General features: G+C 53.1%; 1 protein-coding gene across 1 annotated transcript; it reads right to left on the minus strand.

Moving 5' to 3' along the window:
• Window positions 1-350: 350 nt before the first annotated feature.
• Nlrp2 (NLR family pyrin domain containing 2) lies at window positions 351-12,231 on the minus strand. Its single transcript, XM_042683211.1, has 9 exons — window positions 11,937-12,231; window positions 6,028-7,609; window positions 5,220-5,387; window positions 4,184-4,348; window positions 3,404-3,571; window positions 3,026-3,196; window positions 2,002-2,172; window positions 1,628-1,798; window positions 351-681 (listed from the first exon to the last, which is right to left on the minus strand). Exons 1-9 carry the CDS (start codon window positions 12,229-12,231, stop codon window positions 549-551), a joined length of 3,024 nt encoding a protein of 1,007 aa, XP_042539145.1. The 3' UTR covers window positions 351-548.
• Between the last annotated feature and the right edge of the window lie 11,353 nt (window positions 12,232-23,584).

Consider the following 23,584-nt stretch of genomic DNA (forward strand, 5'->3'; position numbering starts at 1 on the left):
TTGGTAGAAACCATACTCAGTGAAGTCGAACACTTACTACATTCTTTTACCCTGGCAGAGTTCTTTTCAAATAAAATATCTCCTCTCAACCAGGTGCCACTGGTGATGCCTATAATCCTAGCTACTCAGAAGGCTGAGATCTGAGGATCATGGTTCAAGGCCAATCCAGGCAGGAAAGTCCCTGAGACTCTTATCTCCACTGAAAACCGGAAGTGGCACTGTGGCTCAAGTGGTAGAACATTGGCCTTTAGCTGAAGAGCTCAGGGACAGTGCCCAGGCCCAGAGTTCAAGCCCCACGACTGACCAAAAAACCCCCCAAAACAAGAATCCATGAGGAAACACAGTCTCTATTCATGAACGTGCTTGCTTTTATTTCCCTCAGCATATTAGTGCTAAGACATTTCACACCCAATAGTGTCAAGTGACATGTGCTCATTTTACATTCACTAGGGGAGAAAGAAGGCTTGGACTTCGCCCAGCTCGTCCATGTGTGATGTTCACCGTGGGTAGAGGCCTCTGACCTCGGAGGATGGATGGTTTTTGCTGGCTCAAGCAGGGAAATCCTCAGGTCTCCTTTTCCTGGGGTTTTGGTGGTCACTGTCAACAATCAGCTGGGGGTTGACGTTTTGTATTGTTTTTATCAGCTTCTTCACTTCAGGATTCGCTTCATTTATTTTCAACCTGGGACATATGACACGGGAAGGGGGGAAAATGGTTAATACTGCTCTAGGAAGATGCATCCCAAATTCCCAAGTTCATAAAGCTCTCGTGGTTAGACAATGTCACAGATCTCATTTATATAGCACTGGCCCCGTCTTGATTCTTCTGTGCAGTGACACAGGGTTCCATGTTGGCTTTGTAGGGAGATGGGTGATGTCTAATGGACACTGATGACACAGAACCCCACACTGCAACCTTGGGTGGTGATTGCATTGTGTTTCAGCTGACAAGAGACACCAGTCTGGAATTCAGCTTGGGCTCTGTCTCTGAGCTTTTGTGCTCAAAGCTGGTGCTCTTACCCCTTCAGCCACAACTCCACTTCCAGCTTTTTGGTGATTAACTGGAGACAAGAGTCATGGACTTTTTGGCCTGACCTGGTTTGGAACTGTGATCCTCAGATCTCAACCTCCTGAGTAGCTAGGATTATAGGTGTGAGCCACCTATAATGGCACCTGGTGGATTGTGTCCTTTTGACTCACAAGCCACCTTAAGGCTGAGATCACTGTGAACATACCATCTATGTTCCTTCTACATAATTAGGATGTTAAGTCACCAGTCATCTTTGTTGCATCTGAGACTTTGTGGAGAGATGGTTTCCAGGGCTGATGCCAGTACCCAAAGCACTGGATGAGCCCTGTGTTGTGATTTCCCTAAGGAGATGGTGGCCAAGCACCGCTGCTCCCCTGGGTGAAAATCTAGGAAATCTGGATTTCCCACTGAGAACCGGCTTCATTCCAGACTCACCTTGGCCATCCGTGGGATGAAAGGAATGGACGATCAACCCTGGGCTGCGTGCAGATGGATGAGGCTGAGTGCCAGTGATGTCACGGTGCCTCAAACAATGCCACCACTCCCCTTGTCCCACACGCCGCCCCCTCCAAAAGAAGAGGGAGGAGTCACCGCATACCTGAGTATCTGCAGGGAGCACCTTTGAAATTGCAAGGCTGTATACAGCAGCATTAATCCGTCAAACGCCAAGGTATTTTGTCCCAGATCCAGGGTGACCAGCCTCTGGTTTCCTAGAAGGGCCTCACTGAGCTCCTCGCAGCTGGTAGAAGTGATGGAGCAGCCCCACAGCCTGCGGGTGAGACGGGGGCCACGTGGGGATTCGGCCAGCGCTTTTGGGCAGAGACCAGGAAGAGCTGGTGAGTCAACCCTTTGCACGCGAGGTCCGTGGTGGACCGTGGTGGACCGTGGTGGGTCCGCCTGGAGCACTGTCCCCCTGTGGGCAGGGAAGGACAGGTCACCCCCAGCCGAAGGGCTGCCCCAAGCCTCACTCACCATAGACACTTGAGGCCGCACTGCGGGCTCTTCAGGGCCTGGCACAGGGCCCTCATGCCGGAGTCTCCCACCTGGTTCAGGCCCAGGTCCAAGTACTTGAGGCTCGCCCCCTGCTGGAGGAGCTGGGAGAGGTGCACGCAGCCGTCACTGCCCACGTTGCAGTGCCACAGTCTGGGGGGGACATACACAGGGCACCTGGTAAGTCCTGGCCTGTATGAGGCACAAGGCCATCATTATGCACCCCAAGCTGTGGGTCTGACTCAAGCTCCAGAGCCCAGATGCAGGAACACCATCAGAGTTGGGGGGGGGGGGGAGACAGCTGAGGGAGTGTCTCCCTTAAAGATGGACAGCTCCCAGGCCTGCCTGGCATCAGCAAACAGAGAGCAGTGCCCAGAAGGGAGGACCATGCCTGAGGGTGGGAGGTAGGCGGGGCAGCCTGCCTGACTCTTGGCAGGGTCTGGTGCTATCATGAGGTCTGTAAATGTGGAGGCCGAGTGTGAGAGTCCTCAGGAAAAGAATGTGATGTCGGAGAGAGATTCTGGGACCAGACCCTTTGCTGCTGGCCTTGAGACCAGAGGAGGGGGCAGTGGACCAGGGAGGAAGGAGGGATGGGGTGCTAGAAAAGAGCCCAGTAACAACCATTTTTTTTTTTTTTGGGCCCGGTCGTGGGGCCTGAACTTTGGGTCTGGGCGCTGTCCCTCAGCTCTTCAGCTCAAGGCTAGCGCTCGAGCCACAGCACGACTTCTGGCTTTTTTTCTTTTTGCTTATGTGGTGCTGAGGAATCGAACTCAGGGCCTCATGCATGCAAGGCAAGCGCTCTACCACTGAGCCACCTTCCCAGCCCCAAGTAACAACCATTTCTGATGGGTGCCCTCCAGAACCCTGATAAACCTGAGTCAGATGGCAGCCATTAAGGGTAGAGTGGCTTAGCACGTGCACATAAGTCCTCAGATCCATTCCCAGTCCACATGGACCCCCCACTCCCCGTGTGTGTGTACCCTCCACCAACACCGTGGGGACTCACACCAGGCTCTGCAGTTGGCAGTTGGAGTGATTCAGGCCCTCACACAGGATTTTCACCCCGTCATCCCCGAGGTCATTGTTGGCCAGGCTCAGGTGCGTCAGCTGCTGGCTGACGATGAGGGTGGAGAGGAAATCCTCACAGCAGGCCCGTGTGAGCCCGCAGTTCTCCAGGCTGTTGGAGGGGTGCATGGGATGGGGGTGGGGAGGGCGGTGAGACCATTCCCCCCCCCCCCCCCCGTCAGCCTTCTGGGCCCCTGTGGATGTCAGCCCCATCTCCATCCCAGGCTGGGAGCAACGATGGAGGGGGGGAGAAGGCCCCCCCCTCCCCCCACTCCTGTGTCTTGCTCTCTCTGTAGCCTGGGTGCAGCCTGAGACTCACGTCAGCTTCTGCAGGATGCATTCTGGCCGCCTCAGGGTCTCGCACAGCAGCGTGGCACCCCGGTCCAGGATCTCATTGTTGGAGAGGTCCAGGCCCGTCAGGGGGCTGGCTTGGATGGTCAAGAAGAAGTCAGCCCACTGCTGAAATGTGGCCGAGCAAGCCCCCAGCCTGAGGGAGAAGTGGAGGCCAGTCACGCTTCAGCCTCCAACACCTGTGGAGTGCCTTCTTGGTTCATGCTTGAACTCATTGCTATGCACCACCGCCCTGGTGATCTGAGGCCCTGGTTGCCCCGGGTGGCACAGTGTGACACAGGGATGCAGAGTCACACTGTAGATGTCACACTGTGGATGTCACACTGTGGTCCTAGGACTGCAGATGGCAACACCGACTAGAAATGCAAATCTGCAGCTGTTTTGCCTCTGGGCAGAGGCCAGCTAGTCATAACTTTGTGTGTGTGTGCATGCATGTGTGCGTGTGCACACATGTGCACTAATACTGGGGCCTGAACTCAGGGCCCCGCACTCTCACTTGGCTGTTTTGCTCAAGGCTTGTGCTCTACTGCATGAGCCACAGCTCTGCTTCCTGTTCATTGGAGACCAGAATCTCACACCCTTCCTCCCTAGAGTCATTGCACAGCCTCACTGTTTCCACTCAAGGACCACACTCAGTGGAATCCTCACTGCCCTCTGCCTCTGGCCTGCTCTCCAAGACACCATCCTTGACCTTGGCTGGCTTACACTGGCAGGCTGATGAGTGAGCAGGGGGTGGCGGGTGGGGTACCTGAGGTCCTGCAGGTGGCATTTTGGGTGAATCAGGACTTGGCTCAACAAGGGCAGCAGGTCCCTGTGGCTGTCCCCTTGAAGGGTCAGGTTCACGAGGGCCTCAGAACAACAGAGGCAGCTGCACAGGCTGAGCTGCGCCTCGGCCGGGGAAATATTACTGAGGCTAGGGAACAGAAAACGAAGAAGAGAAGCTAGAGTTTTTGTATTCTTATTGTACATTAAGTAGGGAACAAAGGGCTGCAATATAGTTTAGCTTGAAAACTTTACAATATTTGTGTGTGTGTGTGTGTGTGTGTGGGTGCACACACACACACACGGCTTGAACTTGGGGCCTTTGACTCTTTTTTTGTTGTTGGTCACGGTGCTTGAACACTGGACATGGGTGCTGTCCCTCAGCTCTTTAGCTCAAGGTGAGTGCTCTACCACTTAAGCCACAGTGCCACTTCTGGTTTTCTCATGGTTTATTGGAGATAAAAGTCTCATGGACTTTCCTGCCCAGGCTGGCTTTGAACCATGATCCTCAGATCTCAGCCTCTAGAATAGCTAGGATGAAAGGTGTGAGCCACCGGCGCCCAGCTGGGCCTTTGACTTTTCCCCCTCAAGGCTGGTGCTCTATCACTTCTTGAGCCACAGGACCACTTCCAGTTTTCTGGTAGTTTGCTGGACTACCCTGCTTGGGCTGGCTTTGAACTGCAATCCTCAGATCTCAGCCTTCTGAGCTGTTAGAATTACAGGCATGAGCCATCAATGCTCAGCTTGGTTTTTAGTTTGATACAGGGCTGGGTGAATCACTCACATGGAAGAACACTGGCCTGGCAAGCATGAGGGCCTGGGCTCAATCCCCAGCAGGGCACAAACAATGACTCCGAGAGATGCTCCCTCTTGACAAAGTTAAGGACCCAGAGCATCTCCATTTCCTATAACTTGGGGTACCTGGTTTGGATTCTAGAATATTCTGCCTATATCACACTCATGAGAGTCTTGGTGGCCCCCATGGGACTCCTGACTGGGGGGGGAGTGGTCAGCTGACTTACACCACCTCCTGGAGACTGTAGGCAGAGGCCAAGTGTTCACACAGAACCGCCACGGAGGAGTAGCTCAGGCAGCTGTGGTGGATGTCCAGTCTGTTCAGATTCTGGTTTGAGAAAAACATGGCGCAAAGATCTGTCCAGAGAGCAAGCAGGACCTGGTCATCCTCGGGCCTGTGAACAAGAGTGATTCATGAAGCAACCCTGAGGACCGAGAAAAAGAAAACAATGATCCATGTTCATTCCTCATGGACAAAGCTTTAATGTTCTGCTAGAGGTGAGGACAAATGGGGACGGTGACTTGGGAAGGACACAGAGACAGCCAGTGGAGGAGAGATAGCCCCCCTCCAGAGTGCCTCTGGCCCAGTGCCTCCCCGGGCCTTGCCCAGAACCTTAACAGGAGGAAAGTAGGCGTGAGGGAACATTCTGAACATGAGTCAGCGAGCTAGAAGCATCTGGGCCTCTCGGCTAGAAACCTTGGGATGAGATGAAGGATGGGAGACCCTGGGGGAATTGGCTGGAGGCTAATCTCCCAAGCAGGGGAGAACAAAATTTTTGTGTATGTGTGCCGGTTCTGGGGCTTGAACTCAGGGCCTGGGTGCTGTCCCTGAGAGTCTGAGCTCAAGGCTGGCGTTTTACCACTTTGTGCCACAGATGTACTTTTGGTCTTTTTGGTGGCTCACTGGAGATAAGAGTCTTACAGACTTTCCTGCCTGGGGTTGGCTTTGAACTGAGATCCTCAGATCTCAGCCTCCTGAGTAGCTGGGATGACAGGCGTGAGCCACTGGCCCCTGGCTGAGAGCAGAATTCTTACCTGTGGCCTTGAGCCGTGGATGGCAGCTGAACACCGTCCTCCGGGAACAGCCCCCTGGCCACCTGCACCGTGAGCCTGCGCAGGCCCGGACAGTTCTTGAGGCAGAAGGACGCGTGCAGGAGATCCTGGCGGCTCTTCAGGATCACAGACATTTCCTCAAAGGGCGCCAGCGCCTCCGCCGCCAGCTCCTCATCCTGAGATTCGTAGAGCCAGCTAAAGACCTCGCTCTGCTCCATCCGCAGGAGGAAGGGCCTGCTCTCCTCCGCCCCACACCCCAGCAGCTCCCGTCGGATCTCCAGGTCTATGTGGCAGCCAAAGGCCGCCTCCAGCTCCTGGGCCCTCTTCCTGTTCAGGAGGCCGAACAGGAAGCGGCCGGCCTGGGCCAGGTCGGGGTTCCGCGCACGCGCCTCTCGGGAGAGCAGCTTGCGCACGTCTTCCCGGTCGCGGCTGCTGGGCTGGCGGCCTTGGCCTTCCCTGTCCTGGGGCTTCAGGATGTAGAACAGGGCGGCCAGAAGCTGCTGGACGCTGGAGTGGACGAAGTGGTAGCACCAGCGGCAGCCCCAGTCCTTCTGGATGATGTGATTGGTCAGGAAGGGCTGGAGGTGGCCCTCCTGCATCCCGAGTCTCTTGAGGTCCCCGGTGTGGAAAGTGGACTGCTGTGCGGTCAGCATGTGCGCGGCCAGGCAGCACAGGGTCTCCAGCTGGGCAGCCGGGGCTGGGCCCCTGGGGCGGAGCTGGCGGTGGAGGAATCGGAGAATCAGGGCGGTGGGGCTGTGGCAGGCTGCCGCGGGGTCCTCGCCCCCCTCCAGCAGCGGCTTCAGACACGCGCACAGCAGTCTGCATGCGGCGGGCATCCGGCTCATGGCTAGCAGGGCTTCGTTGCTCCACACGGCCGCCAGGGCTCTCTGGGCCTGGGCCTGGTCTCCGAAATGCCTGCGGAAGTACTCCCACGTCTCCGTCTCCGAGAAGCCGTCCACGTTCACCAGGACGGGCTGCTCCAGCAACAGCAGCAGCTCCTGCAGCGCCCGGGGCCGCGTGGTGACCAGCAGGGTGGCGTTGGGCAGCAGAATGCGCTTCAGCAGGCTGCTCAGCAGGACCGGCACCGGCTTGCGCTGCCCCCAGTGCGTGGAGATGCCCCGGATCATCTCCCCGGGCCCGTACCTCAGCTCGTCAAACCCGTCCACGACGAGCAGCACCTCGGCCGCGCCCAGCAGGGCCCGCAGCACGTCCTTGTTCATGTCTGGGAGGCCCTCGAAGAGGAGTTGGTGCAGGTTCTTGACCCGGTGGTGGCGCAGCTCCTTGCAGCTCAGGTAATGGGCCCACTGGAAGGCGGGGCCCAGGCGTCCCTCGGCCCAGTCCAGAATTAGCCTCTTCACCAGCGTGGTCTTTCCGGCGCCCGTGGGTCCCTGCAGCACCACCGTGCGTGGCCCGAGGAGCCCTGGCCGCCGGAGGGGGTCGCACAGCCGGAGGAGGCTCCTGTAGCTCTCTGTGAGCAGGTAGGACTTCTTGTACTCCCCCGGCCAAAAGTTGTTAGCCCACAACCTCTGGAATTTCTTCAACACCATTTTTCTGTATATGTCTTCTACCCACATTGGTAGGAAGGTAAGACAGACAGAAAGACAGACAGACAGACAGACAGACAGACAGATAGACAGACAGACAGGGCATGGTACTGTTACTCCTTAGGAAACCTACAAAAAGGATCTATTTAGGTGTAGTAGAAAGGTGACATCGGACACTAGTGTCAACTCACTACAATGCACCAGACAGGATGGATAAATGGAGCAGTAAAATCTCTGCTCCGAAGTTATTCTTCAATAAAGCCACATGCTGTTACACTAGTCAGGACACTACTCTTTCTGGACCACACGTGACAGACGTCTCCACCTTCTCATCTGTGAGTTGCTATTGTTTCAGTTGCAAAGAAAAACAAAAACACCGGGAAAATCCCCAGTGGCATCCATTTTCCTGAACATATTATGATTTCTTGTTTCTTTATGCCCAAGTAATATTACACAGTTCCAGCTTTTTTTCTTTATTCATCTTCGTTCTTTTCTACTGCTTTGTACTCCCTTCAAGTACTTGGCACACAGGAGTGGAAATACCACCACGAACCTCCCTTGCACCACTGGTCAAGGGATGATGGCATCGAGAAAATTCAGCCATAAATACTTTCTACATAACATGGGAAATTGAGAAAATGGAGAGGGGCTGGGAAGGTGGCTCAGTGGTAGAGCGCTTGCCTTGCATGCATGAGGCCCTGGGTTCGATTCCTCAGCACCACATAAGCAAAAAGAAAAAAGCCGGAAATAGCATTGTGGTTCAAGTGGTAGAGCACTAGCCTTGAGCTGAAGAGCTGAGGGACAGCACCCAGGCCCAGAGTTCAGGCCCCATGACCAGACCCCCCTTCCCCCCCAAAAAAGAAAAGAAAATGGAGGGGAGGAGTGAGGAGGGATGGGGGAGGGAGGGAGGGAGGGAGGGATGCTGTCCATTAAGACGCCTTGTACTCATAAGTTGGTTTGTGGCAATCTGTGGAGTGCTAACTCCTTTGTACTACTACTACTTGAAGATGGCAAAAAATATATAATTCTAGGGCTGGGAAGGTGGCTCAGTGGTGGAGTACTTGTCTTGCATGCATGAAGCCCGGTTCAATTCCTCAGTACCACCTACACAGACAAAGCTGGAAGTGTTGTTGTGGCTCAAGTGGTAGAGCGCTAGCCTTGAGCAAAGAAGCTCAGGGACAGTGCCCAGGTCCTGAGTTCAAGCCCCAGGACTGGGGCAAAAAATATATATATTCTAAAAGTAGAAATGGCAGGGTCTGAGGGACACCTTAGACAGCATTCTTGTACCTCCCTGGCAGCTGAATTCTAATACTCTCGGGGATTCCCCGTCTCTTCTGTTCATGATGTGGGAAATGGGATTGGAGCAGGAAAGAGGGTTTGCTTGCATTTTCGAGACCAACCTGGTTTTCTCTTGTTCACCTTTGCTTGTTTCCACAGGAATAAAAAACACTCGTGTGGGGACATCAGGATCCCTCCCAGAGTCATGGCTACGTCTGGAATTAAACACAAAAGGAGGTGGTGGGCTGGGGTGCCTGGGTAGGATTGCTGGAGAGCCCTGTGCTGTGGCAGGTGCCAGTGCTCAAAGAACCGTTGATGCTCAGTTCTGACACGTGTACCCACTGGGGCCACAGAACCACTGTAGACAGAGTGGCCATGGCCCAAACCACCCTTCAGTCAATACTATCTGGAGCCAGGCATTGCTGGCTCATGTCTGTCATCCCAGCTACTCAGGAGGCTGAGATCTGAGGATCAAGGCTCAAAGCCAGCCTGGGCAGGGAAGTCTGTGAGACTCTGATCTCCAATAAACCACCAGAAGATGGGAAGTGGTGCTATGGCTCAAGTGGTAGAGTGCTAGCCTTAAGCTGAAGAGCTGAGGGACAGCGCCCAGGCCGAGTTCAAGCCCCACGACCGGAAAAAAAAAAAAAAAAAAAAGGATTTGAAGTCAGGTCTTTTTTTTTTTTTTTTTTTTTTTGTCTATTATGGGGCCTGAACTCTGGGCCTGGGCACTGTCCCTCAGCTCTTCAGCTGAAGGCTAGTGCTCTACCACTTGAGCCACAGCGCCACTTCTGGCCTTTTCTGCTTATGTGGTGCTGAGGAATCGAACCAGGGCTTCATGCATACAAGGCAAGCACTCTACCACTGAGCCACCATCCCAGCCACCCAAGTCATATTTTTAAATACATTTGTGATGTCAAATCACTAACCCCTCAAAGCCTTTTGGCCAGGATGAGAAAACTTTTCCTTTCCCTTTTTTTTTTTTTTTTTTATTTTCCTGTGACTTTTTTTTTTTTGTCAGGTGTGGGAATTGAACTCTGGGTCTGGGCGCTGTCCCTCAGCTCTTCAGCTCAAGGAGAATGCTCTACCACTTCAGCCACTTCTGGTTTTCTGGTGGTTTATTGGAGACAAGAGTCTCACAGACTTCCCTGCATTGGCTGGCTTTGAACTGTGAGCCTCAGATCTCAGCCTCCTGAGTAGCTAGGATGACAGTGATGTTGGGGTTAGAACTCAAGATTCCACTTAAGCCATGCCCCCCATTCTTTTTTGCTTTAGCTATTATTATTATTATTATTATTTGGATAGGGTCCAGTGTTGGTCCCTTTCAGGGATGCCCTGGACTGGGATCTTCCTCCTGTTATTTCTCAGGCAGTTGAAATCATGGCCGTGTACACCATCCCCACTTGTTGGGTAAGATGCTGTCTCACTAAGTTTTGCCCAGGTTTAGCCTTGAACCACAATCCTCCTGACCTCTGCTTCCCACCAAGTAGCTGAGATTACAGATGTCAGCCACTCAATTCAGACAATATTTCCTGCCTCCCTGACCATATTGCCTTGTGCTTTTAAAAGCACAGACACAATGACAGGTAATGAAACTGAATGGATACGTTGTGTTCAAATAAAGACTGTGGAGGTGCATGCCTGTAATCCCAGCATTTGGCAGGTAGAGAATCATGACTTTGTGGCCAGCCCAGGCTCCAGAGTGAAACTGTGTGCACACATATGTACGTACAAATGGGCACACACATTCACACACGCATCGTAGTACACAACCTACAACCTTAGTCACTCAGTGTAAAATCTTGGATTATTAAAAGCGACCCCCCCCCCCCACCACATGCTGCAATCAGACACAAGGCATGAAAAATTGTCTGTGTGGTTAACTTACTGAATTCTGGATCGGCTTCACTAGAAGAGCTTGAGGAGGAGTCTGAAAAAGGAAGGGGTGCCGGATGTTTGCATGGTGTACACCTGGCACTGGCACAGTCACAAGCCCCCCTCTGTACCCCCTCCAGCTCCAGATTCCTCATCTCCAGGGGTCAGTAGCCTGCAGGAGGCTGAAGCTCTCACCTGTCCCCAAAAGACAGACCACATTAGGTTAAGGAGTGATCTCTACCTGGAAGAAAATTGGTCATTTGAAAAAAGAGCAGCCACGGGGCTGGGAAGGTGGCTTAGTGGTAGAGTGCTTGCCTTGCATGCCTGAAACCCTGGGTTCTATTCCTCAGCACTATATAAGCAGAAAAAGCCAGAAGTGGCGCTGTGGCTCAAGTAGTAGAGCGCTAGTCTTGAGCTGAAGAGTTGAGGGACAGCGTCCCAGCCTATAGTTCAGGCTCCACAACTGACAAAAAAAAAGAAAAAGGAAAAAGAAAAAAAGAAAGTCAAAGACTTAAAAAAAGAGCAGCTGGGTACTGGTTGCTCACGCCTGTCATCCTAGCTACTCAGGAGGCTGTGATCTGAGGATCAAGCTTCAAAGCCAGCCCTGGGCAGGAAAGTCCATGAGACTCTTATCTCCAATAAAACACTAGAAAACCGGAAGTGGCACTGTGGCTCAAGCAGTAGAGCACTCACCTTGAGCTGAAGAGCTGAGGGATAGCGCCCAGGCCCAGAGTTCAAGCCCCATGACAGACAAAAAAAAAAAAAAAAAAAAAAAGGGCAATCATTTCTTTTTTTAAAGGCTGAGTAATATGCTCCTCCTTCTTCCTTGTCTGGCCTGTGCTGGGGGCATGGCAAGGGCGGTTCATGCCCTCACACTAGCCACCGGAGGAAGGGAATCTGGGCGTGCTGGAAAATGAGAACAGTGAAAATCCCAGATGACATCGAGAATGGGATCGTGAACACATTTCAGCTGACAGGGAGAAAGAATGAAGATGCGAGACCAGAGTTAGACAAGCCATGGCACCAGCCACAGGCCGGAAGGACAGGTGTCCACAGACTTCAAGGTGCCACATTTGTGCTCGGGAAGGTTGGATCCCGAAGGGCTCTGTCATCTCTGCCCATCTAATGCCTTCTGCGCCTTCCCCCCTCCCCCCTCCCCCCCCCCTCCCCGACTTGGTGCCGATCCTCCCTGCTGACCAGTTAGCTCCTCCTCCACCGTCTTGGCCAAGTCAGCCCGGTTGATGTTCTCAAAGATATTTACGGCCACCCTCTCCACCCAGGCTGGGGGGCAGTGGGTGGTGAGGATCTCCACTAGATCCTTGGCGCTGGCTTCAGTCATCTCCGCCTGGGGGACATCCTGGAGCTCATGTTGCTGGGCAAAGAGGCCAAGCTGGGACTTGAACTTGCTCAGCTCCTCATCACACAGCTGCTCCAGGAGAGCCTGCAGGTTGAAACTTAGCTTGGGGTCCGCTGTGGCCACATCTGCTGCCATTCTGTTATGCTGTGAGAGCTGAGCTGTACAAAAGACAGACAGACAGACCTTTCTCAAACCCTGGATACCTCTGCCCAGACACAGCTCTCCTCTTGCTCATTCTGCCCCTTTGGAAACTCCTCAAAGGAGGTTAAATTCCCTGTCTTGACAAAAGGCTGCTGCCTCCTCCTCCTTCTCCTCTTCCTTCTCCTCTTCCTCCTCCTCCTCTGCTAGTCCTGAGTCTCACGGACTTTCCTACCTGGGCTGGCTTTGAACCATGATCTTGAGATCTCAGCCTCCTGAGAAGCTAGGATTCCAGGCACCCAGCGAAGAGGCTAAAGTTTTACTTTAATGATGAAATGGAGGTCTACAGCCAGTTTAAGGGAAGGCTTGAAAATGAGTGATTGAAGGAGCCTGGTTTCAGTACACAGGTGAATGGGTGAGTTTCACTTTCAGAGGATAAAACACACCTCTAGGAGACAGATATGAATCACCTGCATCTGAAGTTCTGAGGCTGGGTGGAACTGGTCTCAAGAGGCTGCATCATCTCAGTTATGGGAGGCAATGCCTCCTTGAATGGAAGATAGATGCTCAGCAAAGCCAGAGTTCCCCAAAGCTCCAAGCATAGGACGGGGATGGCAGTGTGCAGACCGTAGCCCTCACAACAAGGGGACCCCAGCTGTCTGCAAGTCTCTTGGCCAGTGCCTGCCACCTCCCTCCCCCCATCCCCAACCCTGGCCTGTGCACCTCTGACCTCACACCCCAGTTCCAGGAGGAGAAAAACGTGGTTCCATGTCCCAGAGAAGAGTTCTCATGGAGACCCCAGTTACCCTTCAAGGAGTGACATCCTGCATTTAAAGAAGAGAGGAAGAATTTTATCCTAGAGACAACCAAGTGAAGAAATATGGACATGAAGCACGGCTCTTACCTCTCCGAAACTGGCGCCAATGCAGAGTGTTGCAGGCAGCTCTGATAAAAAAGGATTCCCTTTTGCACCCCAGCCCTGTGATTGGTCCCCAGGAACCAGTCACTGCTCTGTGATTGGTCCCTGGAAACAGCCAGCTCTGTGATTGGACTTCAGGAACCAACAGGCTCTGTGATTGGTCCCCTGGAAACCACTGGCTTAGTGATTGGTTCCTGGGAACCAGCCAGCTCTGTGATTGGTCCTCAGGACTAGCACATTGCTGAGAAATTGAATCCCTAATGATTACCAATAAACAAAACTCGAGCTTCTTGCTCTCCCCTCCATGGTTATTGTCTGCAGCTAAGCTACCACCTCTGTGTCAGTCCAACTCATTTTTGCCAAGGGTACCCAAGTCTCTGTGCCCAGGTGTCTGTCCTCCTTGTTTCCAGGTGCCTGCCTCCTGAGCGTGCCTGTCTGTCCATCTGTCCAAGTGTACATCTTCCTGCTTCTCTCAGGAATCCCATTGCCTGTCTTATGTAGCAGGACAACAGAGTAGTCTTAGTACCAGGTCCTGGGCCTCCTGGACTGGCACAACAGAACAGCTTGGCTCTAAGCTGGGGCCCCTGACTTAGGGGCTTTGGAGTCTTTTAGATGCATGTGTGTGAATTTTTGTTTATTCTTCCTTGCAGTTATCAGCATCAGATGCGGGTTAAACTGACCTATCTAGCCATGATTTTGTGGCGTCAGTTCCCGGTGACTCTGCTTTTAGGCCATTTTTTTTTGGTGGGGGGGAGGAATCCCTTAAAAATGCCCCAGATGATTGTAATGGCAGCTAAGTTTAAGTGCTCCTTGCTTAGTACTTTCAGCTGTCTCCTGCCTTCCCAGATACAGCATAAGGCCACTTGCCTTTCATGTTAAAAGTCCAGAAAAGCCAAGCTCATCTGTTTTACACTAGCAATATTAATTCTGTAGGTATAGAAATAAGAGTGCTTAGCCAGGCGCTGGTGGCTCATGCCTGTAATCCTAGCTACTCAGGAGGCTGAGATCTGAGGATCGCGGTTCAAAGCCAGCCCGGGCAAGAGAGACTGTGAGACTCCTATCTCCAATAAACCACCAGAAAACCGGAAGTGGCGCTGTAGCTCAAGTGGTAGAGTGCTCGCCTTGAGCTGAAGAGCTGAGGGACAGCGCCCAGGCCCAGAGTTCAAGCCCCACGACTGACAAAAAAAAAAAAAAAAAAAAAAAGAAAGAAAGAAATAAGAGTGCTTGTGAGAGTTTGGGGTTTTCCCTACAATTTTGGATTTTCCAGCTTGCTTTTATCATATCAGAACCAGTATACCTGCATCTACATATCTATCTATTTCTGTGTCTTATGAAGAGTCACTAGAATAATACAGTATGGCATAAAACTAACACAAGAGAATAGCCCCAAACCAGCAAGACAGCATAATTCCTGCCTGAGATCTAAAATTCCCTGATTGCCCTGCGTTGGAGTGGAGAGCACAGGAGAAACACATTTTTACCACCAATACAATTCAGCATAGCCAAAGCATCATTTTGATATGTAATCACTAATAAAAACAATTTTGCTAGCTGGGCACTGGTGGCTCACTTCTGTAATCCTAGCTACTCAGGAGGCTGAGATCTGAGGATCGTGGTTCAAAACTGGCCCGGGAAGGAAAGTCTGTGAGACTCTTATCTCCAATAAACCACTCAAAAAACCAGAAGTGGCGCTGTGGCTCAAGTGGTAGAGCACTTGCCTTGAGCTGAAGAGTTCAGGGACAGCTCCCAAGCCCAGAGTTCAAGCCCCACCACTAACCAGAACAAAACAAAACAATTTTGCTATTCTGTGCCTCAGTCTTTCATACTGAAGATTCAAAAGCTGGTTCTGTACTTCACACTTAACACCACATCTTGGAGTTTGTGTGTGTGGGGGACTCAACAAACCATGCTTCCAGCGTTCAGCAACCGAGGGTCAGCAGACAGAGCCTTCCTGATGAGCTGGCCCAGACCCCCGACAGGAAAATGACCTCTGACTATTTCTCACTCTGTCATCTGTGGCCTTCCCTTGTCCCTGCCTGTGTTCTGTTAATTTGCTATCATGGCTCCCAGAACTCAGGGAAATGCATTATATTCACCCACTTCTTTTTATTTATATATTTATTTGCCAGTTCTAGGGCTTGAACGCAAGGCCTGGTCACTGTTCCTGAGCTTCTTTTGCTCAAGGCTAGCACTCTACCACTTGAGGCACAGCATGATGTTTTCTGTGTATGTGTTCCAGAGGAATCAAACCCAGGGCTTCCTGCATGCTAGGCGAACACTCTACCACTGAGCCACATTCCCAGTCTTCATCCACGTCTTACAGAGGGTGTGCCCTCAGCTCCTCCTCTGTACCTACAGCTCCTCCTCTGCACTCTCAGTTCCTCCTCTGCACCCCAGCTCCTCCTCTGCACCTCAGCTCCTCCTCTGTGCCCTCAGCTCCTCCTCTGCACCCCAGCTCCTCCTCTGTGCCCTCAGCTCCTCCTCTGCACCTCAGCTCCTCCTCTGCACTCTCAGCTCTTCCTTTGTGCCCTCAGCTCCTCCTCTGTACTCAGCTCCTCCTCTGCACTCTCAGCTCCTCCTCTGCACCCCAGCTCCTGCTCTGTACTCTCAGCTCCTCCTCTGTGCCCTCAGCTCCTCGTCTGCACCCTCAGCTCCTCGTCTGTACCCTCAGCTCCTCCTCTGCACCCTCAGCTCCTCCTCTGCATCCTCAGCTCCTCCTCTGTGCCCTCAGCTCCTCCTCTGCACTCTCAGCTCCTCCTCTGCACTCTCAGCTCCTCCTCTGCACCCCAGCTCCTCCTCTGTACCCTCAGCTCCTCGTCTGTACCCTCAGCTCCTCCTCTGCACCCTCAGCTCCTCCTCTGCATCCTCAGATCCTCCTCTGTGCCCTCAGCTCCTCCTCTGCATCCTCAGATCCTCTTCTGTGCCTCAGCTCCTGTGCGGTGGCCTCAGCTCCCCCTCTGCACCTTCAGTTCCTCTTGTGTGTCCACAGCTCCTCTGCACACGCAGCTCTTCTGCTGTCCCCTCAGCTCCTCCATGCACCCTCAGCTTTTCCTCTGAGCCCTCATCTCTGAGCTCTCATCTCCTCTGAGTGCGCAGCTCCTCTTCTGCATCCTCTGCTCCTCCTCTGCACCCTCAGCCCCTCATCTCCTCTCTCAGCTCAGCTGCACCTGCAGCTCCTCCTCTGCACCCTCAGTTCCTCCTCTGTGCCCACAGCTACTTCTAATGCTCTGTGCTCCTCCTATGCACCCTCAGCTCCTCCTCTATGCCCTCTGCTCCTCCTCTGTGCTCACAGCTCCTCCTCTGTACCTGCAGCTTCTCCTCTGAACACTTAGCTCCTCCTGTGCACCCTCAGTTTCTCCTCTGCACTCTTAGATCCTCCTCTGCACCCTCAGCACTTCCTCTGCAACCTCAACTCCTCCACTTTGTCCTCAACTCCTCTGAGACCTCAGCAACTCCTCTGCACCTTCAGCTGCTCCTCTGCACCCTCAGCTCTTGCTCTGCATCTTCAAATCCTCCACTTTGCCCTCAACACCTCCTTGGCTCCCTCAGGTCCTCCTCTGCATGCTCATTTATGTGCCCTCAGCTCTTCCTATGAGCCCTCAGCTCCTCTGCATCCTCAGCTCCTCCTCTGCACCCTCACCACCTCCTCTGCGCTCTCAGCTCCTTTGCGCCTGCAGTTCCTCCTCTCTTCCCTCAGCTCCTCCTGTGCACCCTCAGCTCCTCCTCTGCACCCTCAGCTTCTCCTCTGCACCCTGAACTTCTCCTCTTCACCCTCAACTCTTCCACTTTGTCCTCAAGTCCTCCTCTGCACCATCAGCTCCTCCTCTGCGCCCGCAGCTCCTCCTATGCACTCACAGCATCTCCTCTACTCCAGCAGCTCCTCCTCTCCACCCTCAGATACTCCTCTGTGCCCTCAGCTCCTCTTCTGCACTCTCAGTTCCTCTGCACCTTCAGATTCTGTGCCCTCAGCTCCTCCTCTGCACCCTGAGATCCTCCTCTGCACACTCAGCAACTCCTCTGCACCCTCAGCTCCTCCTCTACACCCTCATCTCTGCACCCTCAGCTCCTCCTCTGCACCCTCATATCCTCCTCTGCACCCTGAACTTCTCCTCTGCACCTGCAGTTCATCCACTGCACCCTGAGCTCTTCCTCTTCGCCCTCAGCTCCTCTGTACTCTCAGTTCCTCCTCTGAACCCTCATCTTTGCGCCCTCAGCTCCTTTTATGTGCCCTCTCCTCCTCCTCTGCATCCTCAGCTCCTCTGCGCCCTCAGCTCCTCCTAAGCACACTCAACTCCTCCTCTCTGCCCTCAGCTCCTCTTTTGTGCTCTCAGTTCCTCTGCACCCTCAGGTCCTGTCACCCTCAGCTCCTCCTCTGCACCATCAGCACTTACTCTGCAGCCTCAACTCCAACACGGGGCCCACAACTCTTCTGCATCCTGGCTCCTCCTCTGCAAACTCATCTCTGTACCCTCAGCTCCTCTTCTGCCCCTCAGATCCTCTTCTGTGCCCTCATCTACTCTTTGACCTCACCTTCTCCTCTGCGCCATCACCTACTCTGCACCTCAGCTCCTCCTCTGGGCCCTCAGCTTCTTCTCTGGGCCCTCAGCTAATCCTCTGCTCCTGCAGCTGTCCTGTGCTCCCACAGCTCCTCCTCTGTGCTCTGAGCTCATCCTATGCACCCTCAGCTCCTCCTCTTTGACCTCAGCTCCTCCTCAGCATGCACAGCTCCTTCTCTGTGCCCGAAGCTCCTCTTCTGCACAGTAAGGGCCTCCTGTGTGCCCGCAGCTCCTCCTCTGCACCATCAGCTCTTCCTCTGCATCCTCAACTCCTCCACATTGCCCTTAACTCCTCCTCTGCTTCTTCAACTCCTCCTCTGCACCCTCAGCTCCTCCTTTGCATCCTCAGCTCCTTCTTTGCAAGCTCAGCCCCTCCTCGGCACCCTCATCTCATGTCCGTCCTTAGCTCCTCTTCTGTGCCCGCAGCTCATCCTCTGCATTCTGAGCTCCACCTCTGCATCCTCAGCTCCTCCTCTGCATCCTCACCTCCTCTTGTGCGCATTCAGCTCCTCCTGTACACCCTCAGCTCCTTCTCTGCTCCCTCAGCGCATCTTCTGCTCCCTCAGCTCCTCCTCTGCACCCTTAGTTCCACCCCTGGGCCCTCAGCTCCTCCTCTGGGCTTTCCACTCCTCCTTGAGTCCTCAGCAACTCTGTGCAGGCAGCTCCTGCTCTGTACCTTCAGCTCCTCCTCTGTGCCCTCATGTACTCATCTGCACCCTCAGCTCCTTCTCTGCACATACATCTCTTCCTATGCACCCTCAGTTCCTCCTCTGTGTCCTCAGGTCTTCCTCTGGGTGCTTAGGTCCTCCTTTGCACCCTCAGCTCCTCCTCTGCTCCTGCAGTTCCTCCTCTGCATTCTCAGCACCTCTTCAGCACCCTCAGTACCTCCTCTGTGCCCTCCGCTCCTCCTCTGAGCCTTCAGCTTCTCCTCTGCACATTAAGCTCCTCCTCTTTGCCCTCAGCTCTTCCTCTGCACCCTCTGCTCCTCCTCTTCACCCTCATCTCCTCCTGTGCACCCTCAACTCCTCCTTTGTGCCCTCAGCTCCTCCTACCCACCCTCAGGTCATCCTCTGTGCCCTCAGTTCCTGCTCTGTGCCCTCAGCTTTTCCTCTGCACCCGCAACTCCCCCGCTGCACCCTCTGCTCCTCTTCTCCACCCTCAGCTCCTTTCTGTGCCCCCAACTCCTCCTCTGAGCCCTCAGCTATTCCTCTGCGCCCTCAGTTCCTCCTCTGCACACTCAGCTCCTCCTCTTTGCACTCAGTTGTTCCTCTGCACCCTGAGCTCCTCCTCTATGCCGGCAGATCCTAGTCTGCACAGTCAGTTCCTCCTTGGTTCCCTCAGCTTCTCTTCTGCACCCTCAGCTCTTCCTCTGTACCTTCAACTCATCCACTTTGCCTTTGATTTCTCCTCTTTGCCCTCAGCTTCTCCTCTGCGCCCTCAGCTCCTCCTCTGCACATTAAGCTCCCCCGCTTTTAACTGAGCTCTTCCTCTGCACCTTGAGCTCCTCCTCTTCGTCCTCAGCTCCTCCTCTACACGCTAAGCTCCACCTCTGCAACCACAGATCATCTGCATCCTCACTTCCTCCTGTGCGCCCTCAGCTCATCCTGTGGGCCTTCAGCCCCTTCTCTGAGCCCTCAGCTCCTCCTCTGCATCCTCAGGTCCTCCTCTGAACCCTCAGCTCCTCCTGTGCACCCTCAGCTCCACCTTTTTATTTTCAGCTCTTTCTCTGCACCCTCAGCTCCTCCTCTGCACCCTCAGTTCCACCCTTGCACCCTCAAGTCTTCCTCTGGGCTCTCCTCTCCTTACATCCTGAGCTCCTCTGTGCAGGCAGCTCCTCCTCTGTGCCCTCAGGTACTCCTCTGCATCCTCAGCTCCTCCTCTGCACATTAAGCTCCTCCACTTTTTTTTTTAAATTTAATTTTATTTTATTTGAGAACATACTGTACAGAGGGGTTACAATTACATGGGCAGGATAATGCATACATTTCTTACCAAGCATTGCAGCCTCCTCCCTTGTTTACCCTTCAAAGCTCCTCCACTTTTAACTGAGCTCTTCCTCTGCACCCTCAGCTCCTCCTCTGTGCCCTCAGGTGCTCCTCTGTGCCCTCAGTTCCTGTTCTGTGCCCTCAGCTTTTTCTCTGTACCTGCAACTCACCCGCTGCACCCTCTCTGCTCTTCCTCTCCACCCTCAGCTCCTCCTCTGTGCCCCCAACTCCTCCTCTGAGCCCTCAGCTACTCCTCTGAACCTTGAGTCCTCCTCTACACCCTAAGCTCCACTGCGGCACCCACACATTATCCTCTGCATCCTCACCTCCTCTTGTGAACCCTCAGCTCCATGTCTTTGCCCTCAGCTCTTTCTCTGCATCCTCAGCTCCTCCTCTCCATCCTCAGCTCCTCCTCTGTGCCCCCAACTCCTCCTCTGAGCACTCAGCTATATTTTTTGCCTTTAGCTCCCCCTCTGCACACTCAGCTCCTCCTCTGGGCCCTCATCTCTTTGTCTACACGTTGAGCTCCTCCTCTTCGACCCCAGCTCCTCCTCTGCACCCTCAGCTCCTCCTATGCACCCACAGCTCCTCCTCTGTACCCTCAGCTCTTCCTCTGCACCTTCACCTCCTCCACTTTGCCCTCAAATACTCCTCTGCGCCCTCAGCTCCTCCTCTGCACACTCAATTCTTCCTCTGCACACTCAGCTCCTCCTCACCCTCCAGGTCCTCCTCTGTGCCCCCAACTCCTCCTCTGAGGCCTCAGCTATTCCTCTGCGCCCTCAGCTTCTTTGCCCTCAGCTCTTCCTCTGTACCCCAAGCTTGTCCTCTTCGTTCTCAACTATTCTTCTGCTCCCTCAGCTCTTCCTTTGCACTCTGAGTTCCTCCTCTACACTCTGAGCTCCTCCTCTTCACGGTCAGCTCCTCCTTTGTGCCCTCAGTTTCTCCTCTGCACCCTCAGCTCTTCCTCTGCACCTTCAGCTCCTCCGCTTTGCTCAACTCCTCCTCTGCTCCCTCAGCTAATCCTCTGCGCCCTCAGCTCCTCCTCTGCACACTCAGCTTCTCCTCTTTGCCCTCAGCTCTTCCTCTGCACCTTGAGCTTCTCCTTTTGGTCTTCATCTCCTCCTCTGCACCCTCATCTCCTCCTTTGTGCCTTCAGCTCCTCCTCTGCACCCTCAGTTCATCTCCTTTATCCTCAGCTACTCCTCTTCCTGCATCTGCTCCTCTGAACCCTCAGCACCTCCTCTGTGCCCACAACTCCTCCTCTGCGCTCTCAGCTCCTCCTCTGCACCCTCAGCTCCTCCTCTGCACCCTCAGCCCTGCCTCTGCACCTTCAAATCCTCCACTTTGCCCTCAATTGCTCCTCTGCGCCCTCAGCTTGTCCTCTGCACACTCGGCTCCTCCTGTTTGCCGTCAGATCTTCCTCTGCACCCTGAGCTTCTTCTGTTCGACCTCAACTATTCCTTTGCTCCCTCAGCTCCTCCTCTGCCCATTCAGATCCCCCTCTTTGCCCTCAGTTCTTCCTCTGAACCCCGTGATCCTCCTCTTTGCCCTCATCTCCTCCTGTGCACCCTCAACTCCTCCTCTGAGTGCTCAGCTCTCCTCTGCATCTTCAGCTCCTCCTTTGCACCCTCACCTCCTCCACGTTGCCTTCAACTCCTTGTCTGGTCCCTCAGATCCTCCTCTGTACCCTCAGCTCCTGTGTGCCCTCAGTTCCTCTTATGTGACCTCAGAACCTCTTGTCCGCCATCAGCTTTTCCTCTGCATCGGCAGCTACTCCTCTGCTTATCAGTTCCTCCTGTGCACCCTCAGCTCCTCCTCTGTACAAGCAGCTCCTTTCTTTGCCCTCAGTTACTCCTCTGCACCCTCAGCTCCTTGTCTGTGTCCACACCATCTCTGCACATTCAGTTCCTCCTCGGCACCCTAAGCTCTTCTTCTGCACCTTCAACTTCTCCACAATCCCCTCAACTCCTACTCTGCACCCTCAGCTCCTCTGCACACTGAACTCCTCCTTTTTGCCCTCAGTTATTCCTCTGCACCCTCAGCTCCTCCTTTGCACCCTCAGCTTCTCCTCAGCACCCTCAGCTCTTCCTCTGCACCTTCAACTCCTCCACTTTGCCCTCAACTCCTCATCTGCATCCTCAGCAACTCCTCTGCACCTTCAGTCCTTTGCCATCAGATCTTGCTCTGCACTCTGAGCTCTTCCTCTTCAGTCTGAACTCATCCTCTGCCACGGACCGGGTTCTGTCGGGATGACGGAGGATACCTAGGGGAGGAACCTGGAATAGGATGGGGAGATGGCAAACAGACAACTCACACACATTAGGAGTGGATGCTGAGTGCTGAGTGCTGAGTGCGATTTAATGCAGAGGATAACAAACTTTTATAGCAAAAAGTCTCCATAAGAAAGGGCAAAAGGTTACATAATCTTGCTGCAGGGCTTCATTCTTGGGCGGTCACCAGCTGGTCGCCTGATAGGCACTTGTTTCTGGCTTATCTCTAAGAAATATAATGGGTTTCGATGTTTTGTCATCAACTAACCGTTACCTTATTTCTATAGAGGCCTTAACTGTCCCATAAGATCTTTTCTGTTCCTTCTTCAATAGTAAGGTCAAGGAGGCCTAGATCTAGTAAGTCTCTTAGTAAATGAAAGAGAGTAACAGGAAGTTCTTTCTCCCAAGTAGTTATCTCAGCAATTGCCATACATTCTTTCTGTTCTAGCCGGGCCTACAGCTTCTTGTAAATCCCTTACAAATAATTCCTTCTGCTGAAGTGACATCGTGAAACCCCCAAAACTTTTATATTTACTTATGACTTGTCTACTAGCCTCCATAAGAGGGGTTTCAGGGTAGCACTTAACTCTGGTGAGTTAGTCATATTTTTAAGACACTCATCAAATGTTGGAGTCGTCAACACTCTTAAGAAAGAGCTTTGAATAAGAGAACGTTGTCAATAAGTACAAAGAGCAGTAGAAACAGTAAAAGATTAATAGGCACTCTTATGAGGAAAAGAAAGGCAGAAACACATCTTTCCCATGGGTTTGCCAGCCTTTCCAGGAGTAGGCCTCTTAGAAGCCCTATTCTCCGAGGTAGACTTCGGTGAAGTCCCAAAACTTGGAGATAGGTTTCTGTAAAGCCCCATTCTCTGAGGTAGACTTCGGTGAAGTCCCAAAACTCAGAGATAGGTCTCTGAAGCCCCTTTCTTAGGTCTGATAGATGGTTTCCCATGCTAAGCAGACTCCACTGGAGTCGGCGTGGCAATCCTCTATGTCCTCAGTTCCTCCTTTGCACCCTCAGTTCCTCCTTTGCACCCTCCGCTCCTCCTTTGGGTGGGTGGGGGTGGGGTACAGACAGTTTTCGGGAAGGTAAGCTATCTCTTCTCTTTCTCTCATTATTTTTCAGGCAAAGGATAGGACCTCATCAGAGCGTTGCAGGCTCCCTGATAAAGGCTGATCAGGATAAGGTGACGAGCAGGTATTTAAAATCATGGGACATTCCCAGTCAAGAAATAAGGAATTATTTCTCTCTGTGCTAAAACATATGTTGGAAAGTAGGGGTAATCATGTTTCTAAAAAGGCTCTTGAGGAATTTTATGAGTTTGTTTTAAAGGTTTCACCCTGGTTTCCTGAGGAGGGAAGCTTGTCTCTGCAAGATTGAAAGAAAGTTGGAGTGGAAATAAAAAAGTACTATAAAAAACATGGCCCTAGGCGAGGGGGGACCAAGATGGCGACGGGGCAGTAGGGAAACGCCACAGCTCTCTCCAACCAAAAAGAGAGTTCGAGTTCCAACCTTTAATCTCCCCAAGAGACCGACAACAACAAAAAGACGAACACTCAGAGAAAAACCAGAGGTGGAAAATAACAAAAAAAAGAAAGAGAGGAAAAGAAGAATTTC

Source organism: Dipodomys spectabilis, unplaced genomic scaffold (assembly GCF_019054845.1).
Source record: "Dipodomys spectabilis isolate Male_0828 unplaced genomic scaffold, ASM1905484v1 ptg000080l, whole genome shotgun sequence".
NCBI lineage: Eukaryota > Metazoa > Chordata > Mammalia > Rodentia > Heteromyidae > Dipodomys > Dipodomys spectabilis.